Source organism: Aulonocara sp. 'chitande type north' Nkhata Bay, linkage group LG14 (genome assembly GCF_057382095.1).
Source record: "Aulonocara sp. 'chitande type north' Nkhata Bay isolate Kocher_YH1m ecotype deep benthic linkage group LG14, A_spYH_male_GT1.1, whole genome shotgun sequence".
NCBI classification, from domain to species: Eukaryota; Metazoa; Chordata; class Actinopteri; order Cichliformes; family Cichlidae; genus Aulonocara; species Aulonocara sp. 'chitande type north' Nkhata Bay.
In genome coordinates, this window is record NC_141357.1 from 9867137 (window position 1) to 9892550 (window position 25414).

At 41.5% G+C, this 25414-nt stretch overlaps 3 protein-coding genes and 1 long non-coding RNA gene across 4 annotated transcripts; 1 reads left to right on the forward strand and 3 right to left on the reverse strand.

The window, feature by feature from the left end:
• Positions 1-1537: 1537 nt before the first annotated feature.
• bace1 (beta-secretase 1) lies at positions 1538-17202 on the reverse strand. The gene is made up of 9 exons (XM_086260884.1): positions 16293-17202; positions 8893-8981; positions 8580-8796; positions 7293-7430; positions 6634-6768; positions 6422-6523; positions 6161-6310; positions 3165-3336; positions 1538-3033 (listed from the first exon to the last, which is right to left on the reverse strand). Exons 1-9 carry the CDS (start codon positions 16602-16604, stop codon positions 2795-2797), a joined length of 1554 nt encoding a protein of 517 aa, XP_086117010.1. The 5' UTR covers positions 16605-17202; the 3' UTR covers positions 1538-2794.
• Positions 17203-17752: 550 nt separating this feature from the next.
• LOC147314150 (T-box transcription factor TBX1) lies at positions 17753-20150 on the reverse strand. The gene is made up of 6 exons (XM_086260888.1): positions 20015-20150; positions 19660-19831; positions 19280-19435; positions 19066-19133; positions 18636-18745; positions 17753-18302 (listed from the first exon to the last, which is right to left on the reverse strand). The coding sequence occupies exons 1-6, from the start codon at positions 20110-20112 to the stop codon at positions 18142-18144; spliced, it is 765 nt and encodes a 254-aa protein (XP_086117014.1). The 5' UTR covers positions 20113-20150; the 3' UTR covers positions 17753-18141.
• LOC147314151 (uncharacterized) lies at positions 18136-21347 on the forward strand. The gene is made up of 5 exons (XR_015124595.1): positions 18136-18333; positions 18675-18790; positions 19678-19745; positions 20037-20147; positions 20263-21347. It is a non-coding gene; the product is annotated as an uncharacterized LOC147314151 (long non-coding RNA).
• Positions 21348-21802: 455 nt separating this feature from the next.
• Positions 21803-23903, reverse strand: LOC147314152 (apolipoprotein A-I-like). Its single transcript, XM_086260885.1, has 4 exons — positions 23808-23903; positions 23214-23265; positions 22957-23101; positions 21803-22781 (listed from the first exon to the last, which is right to left on the reverse strand). Exons 2-4 carry the CDS (start codon positions 23254-23256, stop codon positions 22181-22183), a joined length of 789 nt encoding a protein of 262 aa, XP_086117011.1. The 5' UTR covers positions 23257-23265; positions 23808-23903; the 3' UTR covers positions 21803-22180.
• Positions 23904-25414: the final 1511 nt, after the last annotated feature.

Below are 25414 nucleotides of genomic sequence, written 5' to 3' on the forward strand. Positions count from 1 at the left end.
GTATTTTTGAGGAATAATTTTATTATTGAACAACAACCATGTTCTCAATGAACCCAAAAAACTCATTAATATCAAAGCTGAATGTTTTTGGAAGTAGTTTTTAGTTTGTTTTTAGTTTTAGCTATTTTAGGGGGATATCTGTGTGTGCAGGTGACTATTACTGTGCATAATTATTAGGCAACTTAACAAAAAACAAATATATACCCATTTCAATTATTTATTTTTACCAGTGACACCAATATAACATCTCCACATTCACAAATATACATTTCTGACATTCAAAAACCAAACAAAAACAAATCAGCGACCAATATAGCCACCTTTCTTTGCAAGGACACTCAAAAGCCTGCCATCCATGGATTCTGTCAGTGTTTTGATCTGTTCACCATCAACATTGCGTGCAGCAGCAACCACAGCCTCCCAGACACTGTTCAGAGAGGTGTACTGTTTTCCCTCCTTGTAAATCTCACATTTGATGATGGACCACAGGTTCTCAATGGGGTTCAGATCAGGTGAACAAGGAGGCCATGTCATTAGTTTTTCTTCTTTTATACCCTTTCTTGCCAGCCACGCTGTGGAGTACTTGGACGCGTGTGATGGAGCATTGTCCTGCATGAAAATCATGTTTTTCTTGAAGGATGCAGACTTCTTCCTGTACCACTGCTTGAAGAAGGTGTCTTCCAGAAACTGGCAGTAGGACTGGGAGTTGAGCTTGACTCCATCCTCAACCCGAAAAGGCCCCACAAGCTCATCTTTGATGATACCAGCCCAAACCAGTACTCCACCTCCACCTTGCTGGCGTCTGAGTCGGACTGGAGCTCTCTGCCCTTTACCAATCCAGCCACGGGCCCATCCATCTGGCCCATCAAGACTCACTCTCATTTCATCAGTCCATAAAACCTTAGAAAAATCAGTCTTGAGATATTTCTTGGCCCAGTCTTGACGTTTCAGCTTGTGTGTCTTGTTCAGTGGTGGTCGTCTTTCAGCCTTTCTTACCTTGGCCATGTCTCTGAGTATTGCACACCTTGTGCTTTTGGGCACTCCAGTGATGTTGCAGCTCTGAAATATGGCCAAACTGGTGGCAAGTGGCATCTTGGCAGCTGCACGCTTGACTTTTCTCAGTTCATGGGCAGTTATTTTGCGCCTTGGTTTTTCCACACGCTTCTTGCAACCCTGTTGACTATTTTGAATGAAACGCTTGATTGTTCGATGATCACGCTTCAGAAGCTTTGCAATTTTGAGACCGCTGCATCCCTCTGCAAGATATCTCACTATTTTTGACTTTTCTGAGCCTGTCAAGTCCTTCTTTTGACCCATTTTGCCAAAGCAAAGGAAGATGCCTAATAATTATGCACACCTGATATAGGGTGTTGATGTCATTAGACCACACCCCTTCTCATTACAGAGATGCACATCACCTAATATGCTTAATTGGTAGTAGGCTTTCGAGCCTATACAGCTTGGAGTAAGACAACATGCATGAAGAGGATGATGTGGACAAAATACTCATTTGCCTAATAATTCCGCACACACACGTACATAGACAACACATTTTCCAGTTACAATTAGTATTTTATTGGTTCAACAGTGCTGCCAGCGCCTGGCAGATAAATAAACAGTTCTGAGTTGACCTATTTACACCTTGTTCGGAGACAATACAAACAGTCTCTTATAGACATACATAGTGTTCTTTAGTGTATAACATACGTTGGGCTGGTATCTTTGTCCAAGCATACATGTATGGTCCCCCTTGAAAGATGTGGTGAGTGATTCAGTTTGTGTTTGTGGAAAAAAAGCCCTATAAAGTCTTGGTTTGTTTGCTTGTCATGTGTTCTTGTTACATGTGGTAATCATCAGATGGTGCAGCAGTCATATGCAGGGATATAAGCTCTGTGTGTTTTGTGTGTGTCTGCGCAAATACATGATCTGGAATGCACAACCTTTATGTACAGTAGATAATTGAAGCCATCAATATAATAAGAAAAAGTGACATCTGCTGTGTTCAGTAGTCTCAGTTTCACACAAAGCAAAACCGATTTTTATACTTTAAATATAACGTCTGATATTTAATCAAATTAGCCACGTTATGCATACTTGTTTTGCATTGCAGGATTCATTTGCTGGCATATGTCATTTCATTGGCGCTATTATCATGTTTCCATTTTTGTTAAACCTCTCAGTACACTTCTCACTTACAGTACAGCTGCGCACATCTACAGGCATGCTCACATGTATCAGACTCGTCTCATTCACTCTAAGCCACAAACAGAACATCTATACACACACACACACGCACACAGTGACCAGTTCATACGTCCATATGTTTACATTATCTCCATCCAGTACTCATATCTGGCGTGATTTTCTTCATTAAAAGTGTTTTAATGTTTCTAAATGCTCTTTCCTCAAGTTCCAAATGTTAAGAGACAAACCTTTCCGAATTACAAAACAAATCCATTGTTGTGATTTATTTATATACTATTTATAATCATTATTCTTTCATTTCACATTTTCCTGCACCTGCTCTCTATAGCCATGCTGATCTGCATAGGTAGCTCAAACAGGCAAAGTTGATGCTGATGAAAACGGCTTTTTTGTAACGGCTCTAGTTATCCTTGCAAAACACTTGAGGGCAGCAAGGCTGTCACCATTTTCTTTAGTTAACGTTAGCTGAAAAATCTTTTCAAAGCTCCTGTTTTAACAGCACCGACATTTTAAAACACTTTTTAACCACAGTCCATGTTTATCCTGCCTTTCAAGCACATGTCTTTATATGACCTCCACGTCTTCCCTTTCACTTTAGGAGCGATATGTCGTCAGCGAAGTCCCCATGTGGGTGCAGGCAGCGGGCAAAGCGCCACTGGCACACCATGAGACACAGCGGCAGCATGAAGAGAGCGCAGATGCCCGCCATGATGTAGGCGATGGTCATAAGGGTGGACTCGTCCGTCTGGGGAATGTTGTAGCCGCAGTCCTCCAGGTCGACCCCGTGGAACGGACCCTCCACGGAGGCTGTGCGGAACTCATCGTGCACTAAAAAAAACAAAAAAACAAAACAGGATTGTATGTAGTCAAGAAACAGAACAATACTACCTACATTTCTTCTGCCTCCTTCTCTTTTCTCCCATTTTTTCTCTGTCATCCCTCCATCCCCTGCTCCTCACCATGGCAGGTGCTAACAGCAAATCCGATGCGTTTCTTCTCGCGGTCAAACACCACGTAGAAGCCTTCCATGATGACGGCGCCCATCACTGTGCCGGTGCTGGACTGGGACACAGCAAACTTGTAGCAGTCCTCCTGAGCAGAGGCCACGTCTTCCACTGGACGCAAGTATTGCTGCATACAAAAGAAAAGAAAAAAAGTAGAGTCAGACACCCAGCATCGGGCATGCACAGCCCTTGTGTAATCACCATTACTTCATTCTTAAAATACACCATCATGTGAGATTTGCAAATCACTGCATGTTGTTGTTATTTACTCTTTACAAAACATCTCAGCTATTTTGTAACAGCGTTTGAGGACACGGTAAAGAAATTAAAACGATATTGTGCCTTCATGGCTAAAAGCGGGTCACCTGGCTGATTGTTAGGTGGTCGCTAGGCAACATGACGAAGTAATACATCATCCATAATTCAAAATTTTTGGATATAAATTAGATGTCATTGTCATGAAATTAAAACAATGCTATGCTTTTATAAGATGTTAGAGGTGCATAAATATTAAAAATACGGGCAACACCCAGCGCTACCCCTCAGCCTCCCAGTAGATGCACTGATGGTACCAACTACATTCTTGAGTTATCAGATTCAAAAAACATCTTAGTATGTGATATAGATAAAAGCCTTCAGGGGCCTAAGATGTACCTGTCAAGCCTGGTTGCTCAACTCCTGCATGTGTAGGAGGAATTCACAGGCAAAGAGACAGAGAGTTTGTGCATCATGCTCAGATATTGCAATGTCAGAGTGCTAGATGAAGCTGAACGAGAGATAGCAGCGATGTCTCCAGAAATCATGACAATGGTATAAAATGTAGAAAGCATTTTTTTTCTCCTGACATAAACAAAATCAATCTGCAGAAAGAAATGTCCGTGTAGAAAATAGTTCCCAAACCAAAGTGCTCACAACTAGATGGTAGTAACCAGACCGAAAAGCAGCGCACATTTCAGTGCTTTATTTCGGTGCTTTTTTTTCCTGAGATGTCATACACTTCAGATTCTAGCCAATCATTTTACCTTTCCGAGGATAGTAGGCGGGCCCAGGTACGTACGTTCTTTTAGAGCAGAGCTACAGATTAAAAATGCTCAAGGCGAAGCGGTCAAAAGTCTGGCTGTACTTTACAGCAAAAGACACAAACTCAGCAGCCTGCAACAAGTGCTTTAAGGTGATACTGTGATACTGTGCAAAGGAGGTAACACCTCAAATCTGATGAAACACCTGACACATAGAGCTTTTTTTAAAGCCGAGAAATGCACCGTATTTGATAGCTTGCTGCGAGACCTCACATCGAGCACATCTACTGCGGGTGTGGTGCCTGTTATTGGACACGGAGCAACATCCCCCAAGAACCCGAAGAGGAGAGTCCTGGCACCTAGCCCTGCCAGTGTAGCAGAAATGATGATGGATGATGACGGCAGCAGCAGCCGTTCTTCTCTGCGTGAGTAGCTTAATGTTGTCCGTGTGTAATTTACGTTGAGTACGCTAACCATGTTATTACATTAATGCACGTAAGGTGAACTAGCAAACACCGTCGTAGTTACATGCGGCTGTCTTCTTGTTTGATGGCAGATGCTCCCTTCACCCTGGCCAAAAAGGCTAAAATGACCAAAGAAAAAGTGGAAAACAGTTAAACATGAGAGGTTTTTGGACAAAGTTTGTGTTTTCCATTCTTTGAGCACCGGTTCGAGCACCGTTTAAGCACCGTTTAAATCCCTACTTACAACAAGGTTTGTGTTTTGAGTAACTTGGTTACTTTTTTTTTATACAGAGACTAGAGAGCTCACTAAAATGCCTGTATCACCCTAATTTCTCATTGCACAGTTTTATTCTTAGAGCCTGTTAGAGTAGCTTTGCATAGTGGGAAATAATCCTTATTTATCTTGTACCGGGCCTTACTGAAGTGCCCTCAGCTGCCTGAAACAAGCTGTTTTAGCTTTATTTAAGTCAACCTCCTTTTCAGTGGCTGCCCCACAAAAGCTGACCGTATGATTTTTTGGCTCATACAGTTTGACTGTACATACACTAACCTCACTAACCGGACTTGTTTAATATGAACATCCTGGCTATAACGCCACACTGGACTAGTAGCAGATATTGTTTGCTGATCAGTACTGAGCTATGACCTAGAATCAATGATGTAATTGCAAAGCTGTCCACTAGAGAGCGATCATATGTTTTCATATTTAAAGGATCTTATTCAGAACAAATAACAATCAGATTACAGAGGCAGATTTTTCCAGCTCAAGTGTTCCTGTATATGCAGTTGTTATAGCAAAGTCATTCACTGTATTATACCTGCTACAGACATTCAAACAGAGGGACACAAAGTAAAATAAATAAGCTTTTAATTTTTCTGACAGTATCAAGGTCACAACCCACTCAGATATTTATTGCAGTGAACTTTTCTTTGACATCTCAAATTCTATTAATCTCGTCACCATCAAGGTCTGTCTGAGCGGCTTCCAATTTATAAAAAAACAACAAAAAAGGACGTTGAATTACTTTTAAAACCTTTAGAAAATATATTCAAAGGACATTCAAACGTGCTCTTTTCTTTTGTCACGGTTTCTAGTTGTGCTTTCATTCCATGAGGAGTGGAACTGCATATATTGGTGTGTTTGCTCTGACCACAGTTTTTGTACTGTGCAAAGTCCAAATGAAAGTTAAAACTTTTCACTTACTGATGAATACACGGTGTCGAGACCTCATACAGTGTGCGGCATGCTAACTACATTCTTGCATAACTGCGTCTTGCACCAATGACGGAAATGAATAACATTTTTAAATGTAATCTTCTCATTAAAAGATCTTACAAAATAACATTTAATTTCACATCACCCGGAGAGAATTCAAGGTTGAGCAATACAGCTTTATGTCCCTGACCCTTCTAAAACTCCAGCTTTATAAAATTATACTCAGATCCAGAGCGAGACTGCTGTGACTACCTGCGGCAGGATGGAGATTCTGAAGGACTGGTTACGGACTTCGCTCATCAGGTAGAGGGAGATGACGGGGAAGATGTGCCAGGGCGTGGTGCCAGCCTGCCAGCACACCAGCTGCTCCCCGAGCCAGAACCCAGAGGGAAACTGCTCGGTCTGAAAAATCAGGGTCGGAAGGACATTAGTTGGTTCTCATAATCCACTCAGTACAAACCAGACGACCAGGGCGGTGATATAAACGTGATGGTACATTATAGTAGTACTGACTGAGGAGGCAGCTTCAATAGCTTTGACTGCAGCCTGGAACACTTTTCTAGGCAGTCGAAGGTTGGTAGTTCCACTGTCCACAATGCTCTTATCGTAGTTGTACTGTAGAAGACAGTGACACAGTCAGGCATATTTCAAATTTCTTACACATCCTTCATTAGTCTGTTTGTGTTTTTTTTAGCTTTCGTAGGAATCTACTTATCGAGCCTCACCTCTTTACAGTCCATGTTCAGGTCCTGTCCGTTTACCTCAATACGTACGATGATAACCTCATAGTACCACTCCCTGCGGATGGGTGTGTACCAAAGCTCTCCCACATAGAGTGATGGATCCACACCTCCAATGATCTGAAAGCAAGGGGAATAACAGAGTCCAATCCGGCCTAACACATGTGCACTAGTACCTACTCAACCCTGCTTGCCTTTGCTTGGTTTTTAGAGTTGTCCACTTATGCCCTGTCCAATCTGAGTCCATCTGAAAATGTGACGTCAGCAGACTGCATGTCACCAATTGGCTAGTCATTGGCGTCACTCGATGAACCATGAGAGCATCTTCTTCATGAAAATAAACCACCATTTTTGAAACCCGGCAACAAGGGCAATGGTTACATGAAAAACCCCACGTGGTACCTGAATCTGACAAACAGCCATATACTGAGAAGCAGGTATACCATCGCCTCAACGTCCCCCACTGTTGTCTTGTGTTTGTGTTAGATACAAATGAAGTCACAGGAGTTTCGGGCGTGTTGCTATAACGACCCATGAGCATTAGGTGGTGCTCAATTGTAATGGAAAATGACCGAAACCAAGAAGACTCGAGTCGAGTCGAGTCGAGTAGGTACGAGTGGAAAAGAGCTATAAGTGTTTCTCACCATGCTTCCGCCAACTGTAGCGCTGCCCAGGGAGTAGTTTTGTGTGAAGCCTGCACCACACAGCTGGAGAGAGAAGAGGTTGGGGACAGGAGTCTGGCGAACCAAAGAGTCAAAGAAAGGCTCCAATTTCTCATCAGGCTGGAGGGAAACACAGACAAATAAGTCCAGAATAGAACCGGGAATCAGACCATAGCTACAGATTCAATACTATCATGATATAAATGGTATATCTATACAGCAATGATTATAAAGAATAATCATCTACCACACATGACATCATCTGTGTAACCGGACCCTAAAAAAGGAAAGATGCAAAAACTATGTGTTGACTGCACCGTGGTGTTAATGTGTGTGTTCACTGTTTTCTCATTTTAATAGAGTTCAGTATTGTAATTTTTTAGGTAAATGTTTCAATAAAAATGTTAATATTTGGCACCTCTCTGTAAATAATGTTTGGGAGGATGCAATGAAATATATTGCCGGGTCAATATTTTGTCCCGTCCCAACCTGCTTTCAGTTTCTTAAATATCCTCCTCCTGACACATCAGCAGTTCTGCTGTCTAATCACATATTACTTTTCTGCAGATGTCAGTGTGGCAGTTATTATGCCAATAGGTGTAAGTGTGATACAGGATTCAAAGTCCAAGGTCTTTCCTTGGACTTTGAATCCACTTCCATGTTCTGTGGAAATTGTGCATGAAAATATGAACAAGTGAACCTAATTCAGACCACTGTCACAGCCCCAAATAATTACATATTCAAAACCCCCAAACACCTTACTGTCGCGAATAAAATTACTTACTTTTTATTGTATCATAAAGTGGGCATTTATGCCGTATGTAATAAAACTACACTGATCTTTGACATCTGAGTAACAAAATCGAATCACAGGTTTAGGTTTAAATTGAAAGAACCAAACTTTTTTCATCACCAGTTCAATAGTTTCTTGATCTTTTGCTAGATTAGTAGCATCGCTTACCCACATCTGATACTGTGCCGCTTGACAGTTTGGTCACATGCTCTCACTAATTTCCACAAGAGCTAAATATAGATGTATGATGTGATAATAAAATCTATTTTGCATGTCCTCACATTCATTTGTTCTCCTTTATAATTTCATCACATGTCACTTTTAAGTAAGTGTATTAGCAGTCGAGACATAATCTAACTTCTAGCCCTAACTTTAATATGTTAGGCTGCTCTGGATAATGGCATTTGTAAGTGTCTTGTAAAGTTTGAATTGAGATTTTCTTTTCTCATATTTTGGAAAGACAGAGTGATTCTTACCCGGGCTATATCAGCATAGGCAAGCCCCAGGATTCCCTCCCAGTTAGATCCATTGATAAAGAAGCGATCCGACTGTGTGATTGCAGCAATATTGGCGCGCAGCGTGGCGTTGGGTCCATGCGGGACTGAGACTAGGTCGGTGCCCAGCTCTCCTTCCCAGCGTCCCTGTGTGTAGGGAACGTACACACTCCTACCCAGGTCGCGGTACGAGGTGGAGCTGTTAATGAACAATGGGCAGGATTCGTTTTACTCTCCTCCAGCCTTCATAAAATGTTTCCGAACAACTTCTATATCTGACTGAGTCTCTACTCACAGCGATCGATGGTAGTATCTGCGCAGGAAAGGATGAGCAGCCGCCCCGACTGCAAAGTTACTGCTTCCAGTATCCACCAGGATATTCAACTGAATGCAGGAAAGCAGAGAGAGGGATTTATTAAACACATACCACAAGTTTGTAAAACAATATTACGTTTGCTGTCTACAATCGAAAACATCAATATTTTATAGATAGTTTAAGGTCTTACAGGCTGTTTTTGGCAAGTAATTAGCCTCATCTCTAACTGACTTTCATTTTTCACCTCAGGAATTTACTGTACACATCACTGTATTGTTGTAGTGTCCTGTGATGCTTCCTTTTGACCTGAATGTCCTTCTCTGTCCCCTCTCAGTCTCCACTCCAACCCTCCCCTCCTCTCAGGTTGCCCATTCTACTCCCCGTCTCCTCCTCTTCTGTCAGCATCTCTAATGCAAGTATCGTATTTTGCGTAGTCGGTCAAAACAGTTAGTAAAAGTATGAATGGAGCACCGCGGCAGACAGCGAGGAGAAGAGAAATAAGCCACGTCTGCCTCATGTTAATTATGTATAATACTACACGATCATTTACAACTATGCATGACTGTGTACCCCATGTTGCACAGCACCATTTCTGACTGCATTTTATTGATAAATGAGAAATTCAGAGAAAGACCGAGACTTCAGCTGAGAGCAGAGACAGAGTGGCACAGAGAAACCCAAACAGATGAACACACAGGCAGACACTGAACCAACAGCAAGCTGTTCAATAATGGATTGGCTCTTTAAATATCCAGAGAAGTGCTGGAGTCTCAAGGGCCAGCACTGAAAGCCCAGAATAAATCCTGACTGTCTATCTTACCAACACACACACACATACATACACACACAGAGACATACATATGTTCACATCACTGACATCCACCTGTACTTTCCCCAAAAACACGGTCAGCCATATTTCTGTACGCACCCTGTCCTCCTTTCTTGGAAAGAAATTTGCTGACTACACTTTATAGGTCTGAATCTTTCACACACGCATCCTGAGTCACCGAGATGTGCGCGGGGCCACACACACAAGGATCCCAAATGACGAAAGCCACTGCATCCTGACACACTGAGACCTCATGCCTCTCCCTGCACTCTCTCTATCTGTCTTCCTGTCCTCTCTGGCAGAGTGCCTGTCTGTTCCATCCATTATACACCCTTCCCCCTTCACTATGGAGGAGAAATCATTTAGCAGTTACGAGAACAGAATGCGACCTACATTCTGTTTTTGAAAGTTACTGTAAATGGATCAGGGTCATTTCCGCAACATTACTTCTAATAAATAAATGTAAAGTGTCTCCTTCGTGTCTCTGTATGTGCTCATTAAAATTCAAGACCATTTGGCCAACGCTGACCAAATGATTCATCTAGTGCTCTGAGTTATAGTGCCACTCTTAATCTCTAACACATACATATCTACATCCAAAGGTTTGTATACTCTATAGTTTACTTCTTGAAGTTGGCTCTGAGGATCTCCAGGGGTGTGTGACGGACAGTCAAAACAAAACAAATAAACTTGTTATGAATAATTTTTGTTTTAATAACTACCAAAATGCAATTAAAAATGCATTTTGTAAGCATTATTCACATACACATTATTATTGGCCCGGTAGCAATTCTGACATGACTGTCACCAGGGATGTCACCAGAACACATACCTGTGGTACCTTTCCATACCAAAATTCTGAGAACTTTTTTCAGTACCACAGGTACCGTAGCCAGCATTTGTAATGAATAGGAGAAAAAGTTTTGCTACTTGGATAATTGATACTAAATACTACAATCAGATTAGATACTCATTTGCAACAGTAGCATCTTCCTCTCCTCTAGCTGAGAAACAACTGCAGCTCTGCAGACCAGCACAATGCCCCTCCCCTCACTAGCAGCTGAACGTGTGAACAGCAGCACAACAAACTTTGATGAAGCATCTTAAAGATTATCACCTGTTTTTTTTAATGAAGAATTTCAAGAGATCAGTAAAGCATATGTTTCTTTAATACTAAAGTACTGAACAATTACCATAAATGTTAACCTGACTGGTGCACGTTAGCCATTTAACTATTAGCCACATAACCCACATTAGTTGTCCAATAACAAGGTTATTATAGTGAACTAAAACTAAACTAGTTAAAAGTAGATCTTAAAACACATTTCAGTCAACTAAAATAAAAATAAAAAGCAAAAAGTAATTTAACTGAAACAATTTTGTGAACTTGTAAAATTAATAAAAATAAAGAATAAAAAATATAGAGGCAGTATCTTAAGTTTTTGTATTTGTTAGTAAAAATGTTCTTACAACTTGCCTGATCAGTCATTGATGGATGAGACTCTGGATGTCTAAAAGACTGAGAAACAACTGCCTTCAAAAGGTTTTGCATTTCTATTGTATACTGTATATACTATATTATAAGACCTACACTGATTTTCCTAAATCTTGCATCTGCCATATGCCCTCCACATTTTAATCATTTTAAAAGATTAAAACTAATTAAACTAGATTAAACATTTTCAAACAATAAAAACTGAAATAAGACAAACCTCTTTGAAAACTGACTGAAAGTAAACAGAATTTTTTAAAAAATGAGTAAAAATGAAAAAAAAAAATCTAATTACTAAATAAAAAATTATAACGATAAAACTCAGCCCTGAAGGTAGGCAGCAAATGTTTTCCCCATCTGTAATACTGTTAATAGACGGTGTTAAGATTACAGGATAACAGCTATTTGTGTTTGAAAGTCTTATGGTTCAAGTCCCTGACTTAAGTTGAGACAAGTCCACTAGCTGCCACAAATATCAGCAATGAAAATATGGTACCAAGTCACCAGAAGGAAATTAACAGGGAATTTTTCCCTTTGTGGCATCCAAAATGATAACACACATATACACTCAACAAAAATATAAACGCAACACCTTTGTTACTGCTCCCATTCCCCATGGGATGGACGTAGAGACCTAAAATTCATTCCAGATACACAATATAACCATCCCTCCCAAACAGTGGTCACAAATCAGTCCAAATGTGTGGTAGTGGGCACATCTGCTATATTGAGATAATCCATCCCACCTCACAGGTGTGCCACATCAGGATGTTGATCTGACATCATGAGTAGTGCACAGGTGTACCTCAGACTGCAAAGCACCTCTTTTTAACTTCAGTGGATATTATACATGGTTATGCTCAGGATATGTCAGCCCATTTCTACTGGAAATGCCTTTTGGTTAAACTTTCAGCAAGGAATTTGCATTTGCACTGTTACATTTTTATAAAGCTTTAATGTACATAAAAACCAGCTTCTTGTTTAAGTGAAAATAAATGGAAGGTTGTCTTTTTGTGCTAGTAATGTTGTGGAGTTGTATTTTGTCTCGCATCAATTATATCGTCGGTTATATCGTTATCGCAAATTTTCAAATATATATCGTGATAAATATTTTTGGCCATATCGCCCTGCTCTAGGCTGTACAGATTAAAAGTTTAAAGTTTTAGCACTGTTTACATTTAGTGCAACCATCTTGGATTGTTGGGGACGTTCCACAAAACATTTACAACTAGGAATGCAAAATCTCTGAATTCCAACCTGTTCGGGATTGCAGCATTAATGATATGTTACTAATGTACCTAAATATGATCTGTGCAGATGTTTCCAAAGAGCTGAAGTTGTGTTTGAGCTAGAGCTGGGCGATATGAGATTTTTACATATCACGATATGGTTTTTTTTCATTTCAGGCGATAACGATATCTATCACGATATAAGCCAAATAACTATATTTGTAAGATTTAAATGTGCCGTTGCTCACAAGTAAAATGTGAAATAATCAGCAGCTTGTTTTGATTTAAATATTTATTTCCCATAATAAGTTCAACAGGGTAGATGTACTTAAGGAACATGAGACTTTTTCAGATAAATAAAGGCAAATATTGCAAACTACACAAAAGGCAGCCGCTAAAGCGTTTAAGTTTCAAAATAGAACAAACGAAACAGACTAAATTGTCAATTCCACTTAGAAACAAAATATTAATTCTAAAAATAAATCTTAGTTTGTTTTACAGAAGAACAGACAAAACTGACTAACTTTTGTCAATATCAAATAAACTGAGAACTAAAAGGAAATTCTCAATCTCTCCTTGTTGTATAGCTGAGCTTTTCAAACAGTTTTAACAGTTACTTTAGTCTGACAAAAGCCGAATGATGAATTAGCGCTTCCAGTCAGAGACTGAGGCTACGTCCACACGTACACGGGTATTTTTGAAAACGGAGATTTTCCGTTTTCGTTTTAAAAAATAATCCCGTCCACACATAAAGGCAGAAATGAAGGAAAACGCTGCTATGAACATGCCAAAGCAGCAGGTGGAGTTAGATTCCTAACCGTGCAGAAATGTTGGCCAATCAGAAGTCTAGAAGCCTCGGTGGGAAAAAGTAAACAAAGCTGGGGCATAGAAGCAGAACCGAGTCGTATGTGTGGAGGGACAGTAACTGTGTGTGTATATGTAAGCATTTAAACACTGCAGAGAGTAGAATTAACAGTAACAGTATTGTAGAAATTCATTTCACCGAAACCAGTGTGACGCATGTATTTCCAGACTTGCTTTCGGCACAATTTACAGTGCACGCTACTCTGTTTTTTGTCAGACTTGAAATAGCCGAAATACCTTCACACTACGGAACTTCTTTGGCTCTTCCGTTTGACAATCTCTCCGGCATTGGAACCATCATCTGTTTTCTCTTCGGTCACGCTCGGTTGATTTTTCTAGTCGGCACACTCATTTCCTCCATTACGCGCTGGCTCCATTACCCGCTGGCTGCTTCCCAAACAAACACACGTGCGGCTTGGCACTTGTGCTGTACGTAACAAGTCACGCGACGTGACGCTGCGGCTGTGATTGGTTCGGCTCTGCGCTACTTGATTTGGATTGGCTGACCTTTTTTTTTTTTTTTTTTTTTTTTTTAAGAGGACAAGAGCGGCGAGGTCTATTGCGATAGCTTAATTTCTCTATCGAGTAAAAGTTATATCGCGATACATATCGTTATCGTTCTATCGCCCAGCTCTAATTTGAGCTTAACAAAGTTCATTCTGTTCTGGATGTAGTTTGTACTTTCCCATCGGACTCATCCATTTGTGCAATAAAAATAATGTTTATATCCAAGCTGCAGACTCCGCCATGATCGTCTGCCAGAGAGTGATTAACTGTATTTGCCAAAAAACAACTGTCGGTATTTAACCGTTAATAGATGACTTATTGGCTTGTAATCTGTTAAACATATGTCAAACATATCTCTTGTGAGTGATGTCTCAATATTCCAAGTATCAACAAGGATTTTCCCACATTTTAATCAAAGTGTGATGACAGTGTTTAGGTTCTTTCCAAATGTTCCCAGACCTGTATATAAAAGATTAAAGCAGCTACTATGAAGTCACCCACTGAGGCTTCATAGCAAGACTTTTCCGTGTGTTTTTCCATCCCAGTGTTTTTAAACCAGAAGGGAAGAGAAAGTGGCGAAAATGATTGTGAAGCTGAAGACACCACACATCCCTGACATACCTTGATAATTTTGGGGGTTAGGGTTAGGGTGACTGTGACAATGACAATAATTTTACAGAATTAACTTAATATTTTACTCATTAAGACATTACACTAGTGACTGAGCCGATAAACTCATCAGTGTTTTCTGATGTTGCAGAGCAAGAGAGACAAGGATCCCCACAGACTACACAGCTGGATGCCAAGTTTGCAACCAGAGGAGTCGCCCCCTGGTGACCTCTAAAAACATTGCAGATTTAAAGTAAGCCTTCCCTGGGTTCACTTTTCAGACTCAGAGCTACGTCCACACCACACAGATGAAAAAATCTTTGAGAATTAGAACCTTTATCTATCTTAAAAATTCCTAAAGTTAGTTAAAACACATTTTTATTTCATACCACAGAGAAATAAAGGCAGGAGAAAGAAAAATGGTGGCTACAGTTTTGACGAGCTTTCAACAAAATTGGATTTTGCCCTTAAGTGAATTCATATTGATTATCCTCAGGTCAGGGGCCATCGAGCTGGTAGTTACCAGGGTGACAGTGATTTTTTTTTGGCATGATCAGGCTCAAAAGTAAAAAGACACCCTTTTGACTCATAAAGAATTTATGATAGATAACAAACTAGAAGACTGGCTTTTTAGTTAAAGTTATTTATATTACAGAAATGAAAGTAAATAAAAGTGTTCTGTGGGTGGTTACCTCACTGAGCTTCTAACACCTCTAAATTTTGGATGCTCTTTCTTACTTCCACGGCTACATATCAAAGGTCACTGTTTTTGTTTTCTTTCTATTTTTTAGAAGGTTATGTCTGCAACACAACGATTCAGAAAATGCCAACAAACAGTCTCTGACGCATTCCTCAAATTACAATCAATATATTTTTTTGAAGACAGATTTCCTGCACGGCTTCCTATATTTCACTTAACGTCAGACTTTGGCTTCCTGCGCTGAAAGATTAGAATAATGAATAAATAACAATCACTCCAGCCACCAACACACAGTGTTGCCTGTCAGTGCTGACTGGCCTCTGCTGCCGGGGACTGATCTGCAGCAGACAGATCTCCTTCTCACCTCTGTCTCTCTCACTGACACAGGAAGAATCAGTGGCAAAGTGACACCTCCGCTTAGCACCTTCGGCCTTCCATCTCCCACACCATCTCATTGCTTTTGTTTCCTGAAAGCTGCCTGTCTGACTTCCACGTCCTCCCTCTGTAACACACACACACTTGTTTCTCCTTCCTCTTCTTCCACTCTCAAACTCCCACTTTCTTCTCTTTGACCCTTGTCCCTCTGTTTATGTTCTTCTGTCCCTGTCACCCCACTCCATCTTTTCCTTTTTCCTCCTTCTCTTTTGGCAGATCCTCTCATTCCATCTCTCCCTCCGTGCTCGCCCTTTGTGTGCCAGCCTGTACACCGCAGCTGCACCCAGCTGGCAGTCCTCACTCTGCAGAATTAATGGTTCCATTATCTGCCCGTATCATTCAGTCCTTTCTCACACTTTCACAGGGATTCACACACGTACTCTAACAAAGACTATATATATGAGCATATATGCTGACACACTGATGCAACACTAAGGTGACTGTGTAATACAGATAACATCACAGGGTATGTCTTGTGCCAATTGATAACCCTGGATCCAATGATAATTTCAAGCTGGTTTTGCCTGATAGGTCTGAGTACTCTTAAAGAAGGATGTTTTAAGGATAAGATATTGATTTTTTGGGTGTGCCTGGTGTTAATTACATTGATTTTCTTACAGTGGGTGTGTGTTCATTGGTTAAAAAGGTGATGAGATACACACTGAGGAGTCAGGGGACATCAAATCAATTACTCTTTGTGAATGAAACCTCTACCTTTTGCGGAGGAGAACCCACGGCCATCTCCACGTAGTATCCCTGGCCAGACTTCCCACGCAGGTTATCAATCATGTCCACGAAGCTGATACCGCCCGCTGGCGCTCCTCTCCGCCTGCGCGCAGGGCTCCTGCTCGCGGAGGCGGCAGGTGGCAGCGGCGGTGGTTGTTCGCCGCGAGCACCTTGCCGCAGTGGCACGCGGATGGCTAGAGACAGGCCCGAGGAGTTGGGGGCGGTTTGACCGCTGCTGAGCAGACATAAAGTCGTCCATATAAATATACCCGTTAACCAGCGAGGCTGTAACATGTCCATGGTGAAACCGGGTAAAAGTTTTGATTTTGTCGTGTTCAAGTCTGACTTAACGACACTCGCTTCAGTTTGACATCCAGTCCGCAGCAACCCAGGGGGAGAGCTCAGGTGGTGAGGATGCTAAGATGACGGCTAAAAGCATGATGGCAGTTAAACCACAAACACGAAGAGACGAGGTCACTCTGCGTTCACTCCTGTTTTCTTCATGTTAAATGACACGTCGAGGGGGGGATACTCATGCTACAACAACTAGCATGAGTAATAAATCAAATAGCATAAAATAAAAAATAATAATAAATCGCCCTCACAGCTGATCCAGGCAATCCTTGGTGTCACCGACGCGTAAATTACAGTCTGTGCCTCCGTGAGCCAACAAACTGCAGGCCTGCGTAGTTCCGTCCGCGCATCTTCGTGTCAAACGACATTCACCGCTGACAGGCAGGACGGTCGGCAGGCTGCCATAATCCGCATCCTTCCCCCTGCCCGACACGTTCTCTCTGTTCTCCGCCTTCAAGTCTTTCACCTCCTCCTCCATCTACCCCTCTGCATCCATCAGAGCTGCAAGAGCGCGAGCATCACCTCCGTCAAGTTAGCTTACATAGCCACACAATTTCCTCTAATACTTTTCAAAATAAAACAATTTACACCGATTACGCCTGCATAAGCAAAAAAGCATGAAAGGCCCACATTTTTACCCCAATGAGTTCTAAAATTAGACGGCACTGATTATTTGCAGCTCTACACATTGACGGTAACACATCACGTGTCAAACCACTGCAGAAGGCTTGGAGTATACGCCTTTCTTAAAGAGGATTTAACTTAAAACAAGGTTGTTTAAAAGGAACTGCCTGGTTTACAGTACTTTCTTTATAATTCCTTAGTTTTCAGTTTTACAACAGAAAAGGTTACACTTGGTTCCATTTAAATTAAATCGCTCTTGTTTCCTCGACATTTCTTTCTGTATAGCCTGTAATGCTTTCATATCGTCTTTTATTCTGAAGCCGCGGTATTGTAGGTCTCGCAGGTTGTTTGGAAACTGTCCCTAAGAAACATTGCATCCTGGGGAATGTAGTTTTCACCAGTACTCCCTTGCAAATCATCAGTTCCAATATCAGAAACACACCAAACATTCATACAAAACTTCAGGGTGCTGTTTTATTATCTCAGACAACAAACAGATGCATTACAAACGTTGCACACGATTTTATAAATATTGCTATGGAGACGAACTATAACTGCATAGATAACATAACACTATAACTGTATAACTGCGGCGTTAACACTAGACCCTACTATGTCCTTGAAGTGCTTGAATGGTATTATTCACAGTGTTTGTCATAATTCATGTAGACATTGGATTTTATGTTACACTTAATAATAATTACAATTAATGATTATAAGTATCCATTAGGCATTATTTTGTAAAATAGTTACTAAAAATGACAATGAACACAGTGTGAAGTTATCACATAATATTATATAACAGGAGGGTCCTTTTTCATTTAAAACACTTCTTTTGAACCTTGACAGATTGGTGGTCTCATGATGACCCTGCACGGTCCCAGAAGGAGGGGAGATGGAGGCAGGAGGCAGGTGCTAAAAAACTGCTCCCACCTTTCCTCTCCGTGCCTCCCATGGAGTCTTTACTGTGATGAAACAGTTCACACTGCTCCATCATCAGCGGGTCCAGGCCCTCCTGCCCTGAAGATGGAGAAGAAAAATCTTTAGAAAGGTACTGAAGAACATTTAGACCAAATCTGCTGTCTAATAAATATAAATCATTTGCCAAAAGCTTATTTAAATAATGTGGTTGTTCTTATCCAGTTTTAAAACACTGCAGGACTGGTGGGCAAATAAAGCCCCAAACAGGCTGCGTTTTTACAGTCTTTTCCTTAAATAATCCTTCTCCGTACAGTTTCATTAAGTAGGTTGAATTCAAACAGGTATCTACTAGTTAAAATTTCTTTATTCCATGAGCTAAAAAGACTTTAACCACATATAACACTGTTTTAAAAAAATGCAAAAGATACTGACTGGTTGAGGTCTTTGAGTCACAGTTTATTTGTTCTCCAGATTTGTCGATTTGAGATTCTGCTCTGCCCTCTGCTGGACACCACACTGCTAGAGGACTGGGATTACCCGCCCTACATACAAACACACACAAGAAACCATAGTGAGAAAGAGGAGAGGTAAGTGTTCACCTTAACCTCACACACAAATTAAATACATGGCAGGCAAAGGTGTTCATCCCGGACATGTATAACCTGTCATCTATGAACGTCAGTTCTTTGTATACAAAGGTCAAAGATTAGCTATCATCAAGACTTTCGCCTTATCACTATTTAACGGGTGATAAAAGTGATAAAGAAACAGTGTCATCATGTCGTGATTTCTTCTGGTCTATGGTCTAGGGACAGATATGTTTATTAAATTAGGTGAAGTGCAGGGAAAGTGTGACACTCACCAAGCCTGGGGGTCTGTAGTCCTGAAGCCCTTAGCAAATGGGTTGCTTGCAATTTTTAACTGAGTGATCTAAGAGGAGAGGTTAAAATAAATGGCATGAAAAGCAAAGAATCGCTTAATGCACACAAAAAAAATAATCAAAAATCAAACAGATAAAAACATTGTAATGTCATAATTTTTTTTTAGCTTGCATCTTGGTTCACTCAGTTCCGTACCCTGTGGTTTTGATAAGCAGTTACAGCCATGAAGCGTGTCTCAGGGAACGAGAAAGAGCAGAAGTTCTTGTATGCATTCAAGTGGCTGTTCGGCGTTGGATCTACATACACCACATGGAAGCGCGGTTGATAGCGATGCATGGAGTTCAGTATCATCTGGAAGTGGGGGGACATGAGAAAACACAAATAGCTTAGTACTTATTGTTGCACACTGCTATGATCTCTTTTTCTGGCCTTCAAAGTCTGCTCCATTGGAATCTTTTAGCGAAGCTTTGCATGATTCACAATTCAAAATAATCCTTACTACAGCTCCTCAGTTAATGTTCTGTGCGAAAAAGCCCGTTTAGCATCATAGCCCCTCATTTAAGACATTCACTAACATGTCCGTTGTCATCCAGCAGGTTGTTGGTGAGCTTTAGGCTGTCAAAGGACACAGTCTGCTTCATCCACTGGGCTCCACGGGCAGGTGAGTCTGGGTGGAAATGCATCCTGCTTGGGGCTGCGACATCTGCTCTTCCCGCCACTAACCAGGATGAGCTGTGGAATGCATATCTGACACACACACACACACACACACACACACACACACACACACACACACACACACAAAAGTGTAAAATGTTCAAAGCAGGACTTACAGAGCATCGATGCTTGCAGAATTGTATTCGTGCAAATAACACAACTGTTAAACATCACAAATACACTAAACACAGTTATGCAGGTTGTGTTTCTGACCTGTATCTTTTGCTGTCGACAGGGATAAAATCCATGAGAAGAACATATTCGGCAGAGGGATCCATCCCAGAGATCCGTACCTGGAATGTCGGAAACATCCGCCTGCAAGTTAACAAACAGATTCTAGTGAGAGGTAGTGCAGGAAGACAAATAGGAAACATACAAGATATGATGTTTAGTAGGAGTATGCATAAATGTGAGGATTCTCATCACCTTCCTGCTTTGGTAACAATCATCTCTGTGCCCAGCTGGTCAAACTGCTGCCAAAGTGCCTGCATCTCCAGCTGAACTCTGACCCCACTGATCTGGGGGCACTTTGTGCTCGACAGTGACCCTTCGTCTGCGCAGCAGGGTAGAGACAGATCACAGCTCTGAGACAGCTGAAGACCTGAGGAGAAGAGAGAATACAATTCTGTTCATATTTGTTGGAACAGATTCTGCCCATGAGCTTTGATGCGATAACTTGGAGTGCGAAACACTTACCATTCATAATTTCAACACCTCTTACTGATAACATAGATGGAGGTGCTATTTTGTTTTTTCCAGTCTTTTCATCCAGATCTAGTCAACACATTCACCCACAGTTTTGCAAAGCAACATGGGACTGAAAAGAACAATTTGTATTCCAGTTTTCAGGTGCTGCAGTAGATGTACATCCAGGTCTGTGGAGTGTCTGGTTGCAGTGAGAAACAAGCTGGTTTTATACACCATGAGGCTCTCACTGGGGACTTCCATGGTGGACTCATCCATTACAATATTCACGGTGCCATTGACACACACTAATCACAGATGCACTCACTTGCCGCCCTGAGAACAGTTAAGGCAAAAATGTGCGCGTGCACACACACATGTAGAACTCTCTGCTCTATTACCTATTGTTTCTTATGGCCTGGAGCAATAAGTGAAGCTCGTCCTAACCAACCTTTAGCACATTAATAACACCCTAATCGGTCCAGTGTTACAGGGTGCAGACAGATGAGGACATCATCGAGCTGCTTTTTATTATTCAGAGTATTTTCTGGGAGCAGATTTTCAACACCTTACTAATTAGCGAACCGGTTACTCCTTAACACTGACCAAGGTATACATTTCTGAGGCTGGTTAGAAGCAAGACTCTGGCATGTTTAAACATCATCTCTTGTCAAGGATCCACTGATGAATGTTGTTGTTGTTTTTTTTAGATTTTGGAGAAAGTTCATCTCACAGTGTTGTTGTGCAAATCATCTTGGGTTGCATGATGACCAGACAACTACTGTTCATATAAGAACTCTATGCGTGTGTGTGTGTGTGTGTGTGTGTGTGTGTGTGTGTGTGTGTGTGTGTGTGTGTGTGTGTGTGTGTGTGTGTGTGTAGCTCAATGGGACAGTGTTGAAGGGATCCAGCCTGGAGGGTAGCAGCACACAGCAGAAAGAATGCTTTTCTCCAATAAAGCACAAGACATAAGTTGTCAATAGACCGGTCACTGTGTGATCAAGTCATTAATCACGGCTTTTGGTGTTCACAAACAGAAATGTCTCATGTGCTATCGTACACCATTCCTAAGTACAACTGATTGTATTAATATTCTTCTCTAGCAGACCTTTCTGATCAATGATGACCTCTTAAAATGCTGTGTGTGTCTGTGTGACATAACCTTAGGGGTTCACTGAGGTCTTAAACACTCTAATGAATCTGAATATGAGCATTGATAACCCTAAAAAAGGCGTAGATGTTCAATGCTACTGTTGGGGAATTCTAGGATGAGGAAAAGTTTTACATATCATATAGGAGAGAAAAATCATTTCAGAGTAGTATAAACAGTCAGATGTTTATTGAGCTGTAATTCATCAAGGCACACTTTTCGTCAGACAAGCGTCATTACACAGGAGTTTGAGCACGTGCAATAATTCACATATGATTGCTACACAAAAAGTTGGGCACAGAATGTGAAGAATAGAGCAATTATGTGCTGAGTATCTACACGTCTGTGTGTTTGGGAGCTTGTGCTTGATCATGTATGCATGAAGTAAGCTGGGGAAGAGAGAGTCCTGCCGTTTAATTCATCAGCAAGGCTAAATTTTAGGGAAGTGGTCTGTTTGTGAAGAAAGAAGGAATCGAGAGAAATTTGGAATGGATCTAGACATGATAGGAAAGGGAGGTTAGTTATAGGAACAGGGTAGGGAGGATTTAGCTCTGGAAGGTTTCGGAAACGATTGCAAAGATTTGCTGGAGCTTTGCCTTGATGTCTTCGGTCAGAGGATGAATCTTCTCCTTCAGGGCAGTAAGGTCTTCAGTTTTGACGTTTTGTGCACGGTCGTAGGCCTGCCTCAGCTGCTCCTTGTATTCTTCAACATAGGGAGCCAACTTTTCCCTTGCTTGTTCCACGTGTGTAGCAACCCTGGCACGAATACTCTCTACAATGGGTGTCAACGCAGCCTTGGTCTCTTCCACATTGGTGCGAATCTTCTCACGCAGCTCAGTCACAACGGGCTCCAGCTTTGTCTTCAGTTCTTCCATTTCAGCATTGTGCTTGGCATGGTACTCTCTGACGATGGGCTCGAGCTGGCTGCGGTATTCCGCCACGTGTCTCTCAATGACTTCCCTCAGTTGAGCACGTTTGGGTTCCAGCTCGACTCTCAGGGCCTCAATATCAGTCACAATGCTGTTACGAAAGTCAGCAGTGGCTTCAGAGACTGTGGTAAAGACGCTGTCGGTCACAGGAGAAACGGAAGCCTGCAGAGTCTTGATCTGAGTGTGCAGGCCCTCCAGGCGCTGAGCCAGGGTGGTCCTGAGAGAGAACAGAGATAGGAAAGCAAAGCCATTTTAGTTAAGCTAAGTGTACACACCAAATGTCGACTGCAAAGTGTAAAAACTGACTAAGGCAGGAAGTTAAACGAACCCCTGGCAATGCATGGACCAATTACAAAAAAGTGCGGCTGATGGACAAGAATGAGAATCTTTACTTGAGCTCTTGGTATGGAGTGTCATCAAGCTGGTCCAGGGCTTTGACGGCACCGTCCTTCGCCTGAGTCAGGTAGACATCCACAGCGGACCGGATTTGGTCCAGCTGGGAAGGTGCATCAGCCTGCAGGGAGGCAGCCTGAGAGCCTTTGGCAAGCGAAGAGGGAAAAACTTTTAAAGGGTAAAGTGGACCTGCTAAAGTTCCACCTGCATTTTAAATGATTTCCCTCAGGTTGGAAAGGGTGCGTTCAGTACTCACCGACAGCCAGGAGAAGAGTGAGAGCTAGAGCCACAAATTTCATGGTGATGGTCTAGAGCAGAAAAGCAGTTAATGATTAGGAAAGGAACATCCAACTGAATAGTGGGAATTCATTAATCCAACAGAGCTTGAATCCTGTGCCTAAAGCAGACTCAGTAGTCTTAGAAGTAAGAATGTCTTAACAGCCCAGCACATTGCTGAATTAGCCTGAATGAGTTTGCACTAAATGTATAGCAAGCTATTAAAGGAACTTGTAATCTGAGTAGATTACAGAGGATGATTAAGGAGATCAGACCTAAGCTGCTACATAATCCTGTTTCAGCTTTTGCTGTAAAACACGGTCATAGAATTAGCAGGAGACGCTCTTGGTGGAGAAGCACTGCTGCAAAATTACCTCAGGCTAAAGAGAACAATCCCAAAGTTATATCTAATAAAATAAAAAATACAAAAAGTCAGAATTAAGAATTTTACTTCCAGCAATTTCTTTTTTTTCCCTTTGTTTATCAACTTAGTTCTAACAAAAAGTTCCCCTACACTTAGTCCTCTCCGGCTTCCAATTCTGTTCTGCGAGTACCGCAAAGTTGCTTCTCTTACCTGGTGGAGTTCTGGACGAGACTGAACAACTTCAGCGGGGGCAGACTTTTTATAGTCCCTTGGTGGGGGACGAGTCCATGTGGAGAAGGGGGAGGGTGGAGGTGTGAGGTCTGTGTGTCTCCGTGGAGGTGGACCTCAGCCCCCTGTTATCTCCATCAGCAGGAGGACTGGGGTGACAGTTCAATGGTCATCTAGTGGGAGGAGATCAGTCTGCACACACGCATCGACGCACACCATTAACACACAAATATACATTATCAGTATCATATGCGTATCGGTGAATCAGTCCTCCCCGTTTACCAGTTTTTTCTTTCTCTCTTTTAAAAAAAAAAAAAAAACTCCGTCTGCTTCTTCTGGGACATCTGTCAGCACCTTTTTCTGCTTCACGAGGACTTTTTCTCATTTGTCTTGTGACCAAATTGTTGCAGAAAAACATGAAAGGCTGACAAGAACAAAGTAAAAATGCCAGTTCAGTGTGAAGACTGAGCCAGGAAGATTGTGAAATTAGAAAGGAAGTGCGAATATTATTATGGGTGTAAAGGGTGACACGAGAGGAGAGCTTGATTGGGCTGGTGGGAAGGTGGGAGGGGGGTGAAAATGAGGACAAGGGTTGAAAATATTACCTGGGTAAACACATTTCCCAGCAGTCTCTTGTATTTTTCTACATTTTTCACATTCAGTTCACACCAGGTTCTGTATTGGGGAAAGCCACATCCTTCACAGTCCAACTCCTTTCTAAAAAAGCTGCCAGGGTAAACAGACACGAGTAAACAGAAGACAGTGACTTGATGCAATCAGCTCAGAAATGCAGTCATATTAAATCTAAAGTCATTAAATCACAGGCGGCAACTATACACACGCGTTCACGCACAAGCAATGCCACATAACATGCAACCTAAAAAAATGTAGACTCATTTTAGATAACAAATTCTCTCACTGGTGTGTTTGCGATGATGACTAATAAGGTCAAAGAGTGATGTTTGCTATGCTGTTGTTTGTTGTCCTATCCCCGGTGGACTTTGTCACTGTAGCTTCATGTGATTTTGGGAATAGGAATGAACATAGTGCAAAGATTTGTCTCTAAGTCTGTGCATGAATGTGTCTACTGGGAGTACTTTCATATCTTTCGTTTTTATTTGAAAAGAAGTTGCTGTCAAAAGAGATGGGAGCATAATTTTTATATTTCAGTTGTATTTTAGTAGCCCCTCATCGCTCATGTGCTGAAATCTGAATATTGAGATGGTTTCTGTACCTGAGGAAAGTCATAGAGAGACATGTAGAGTCAATTTGAAGAATTTCATTCAAGCACTAGTGAACATCAATAATGCCCTTTTTATGGCCTTTACATCTTAAAAACCTCATAGTACAATATCATCCTAATAGAGCTCTCTGCTCTCAGACTGCAGGTTTACTTGGTCCTAGCATATTTAAAAGTAGAATGGGAGGCAGAGTCTTCAGCTTTCAGGCCTCTCTTCTGTGGAACCAGCTCCCAGTTTGCGTTCAGGAGACAGACACCATCTCTACTTTTAAGATTAGGCTTAAAACATTCATCTTTGATGAAGCATATACTTAGGGCTGGATCAGGTGACTCTGAATCCTCCCTTAGT

What these genes read in the sequence shown, in the direction of transcription:
- LOC147314150 (XM_086260888.1), bottom strand. Translation starts at nt 20,112, where the DNA reads ATGTTTCCGACATTCCAGGTACGGATCTCTGGGATGGATCCCTCTGCC. An exon ending in TGCTGGATGACAACGGACAT is followed by an intron (nt 19,436 to 19,659) that starts GTTAGTGAATGT and finishes CCCCACTTCCAG; the next exon opens with ATGATACTGAACTCCATGCA. An exon ending in ACTACAGACCCCCAGGCTTG is followed by an intron (nt 18,746 to 19,065) that starts GTGAGTGTCACA and finishes GTTTGTATGTAG; the next exon opens with GGCGGGTAATCCCAGTCCTC.
- LOC147314152 (XM_086260885.1), bottom strand. Translation starts at nt 23,256, where the DNA reads ATGAAATTTGTGGCTCTAGCTCTCACTCTTCTCCTGGCTGTCG. An exon ending in CACTCTTCTCCTGGCTGTCG is followed by an intron (nt 23,102 to 23,213) that starts GTGAGTACTGAA and finishes CGCTTGCCAAAG; the next exon opens with GCTCTCAGGCTGCCTCCCTG. An exon ending in ACTCCATACCAAGAGCTCAA is followed by an intron (nt 22,782 to 22,956) that starts GTAAAGATTCTC and finishes GTTCTCTCTCAG; the next exon opens with GACCACCCTGGCTCAGCGCC.
- bace1 (XM_086260884.1), bottom strand. Translation starts at nt 16,604, where the DNA reads ATGGACATGTTACAGCCTCGCTGGTTAACGGGTATATTTATATGGACG. An exon ending in TGGGTTCTCCTCCGCAAAAG is followed by an intron (nt 8,982 to 16,292) that starts GTAGAGGTTTCA and finishes TCCTGCATTCAG; the next exon opens with TTGAATATCCTGGTGGATAC. An exon ending in CTACAGTTGGCGGAAGCATG is followed by an intron (nt 6,769 to 7,292) that starts GTGAGAAACACT and finishes CCTTGCTTTCAG; the next exon opens with ATCATTGGAGGTGTGGATCC.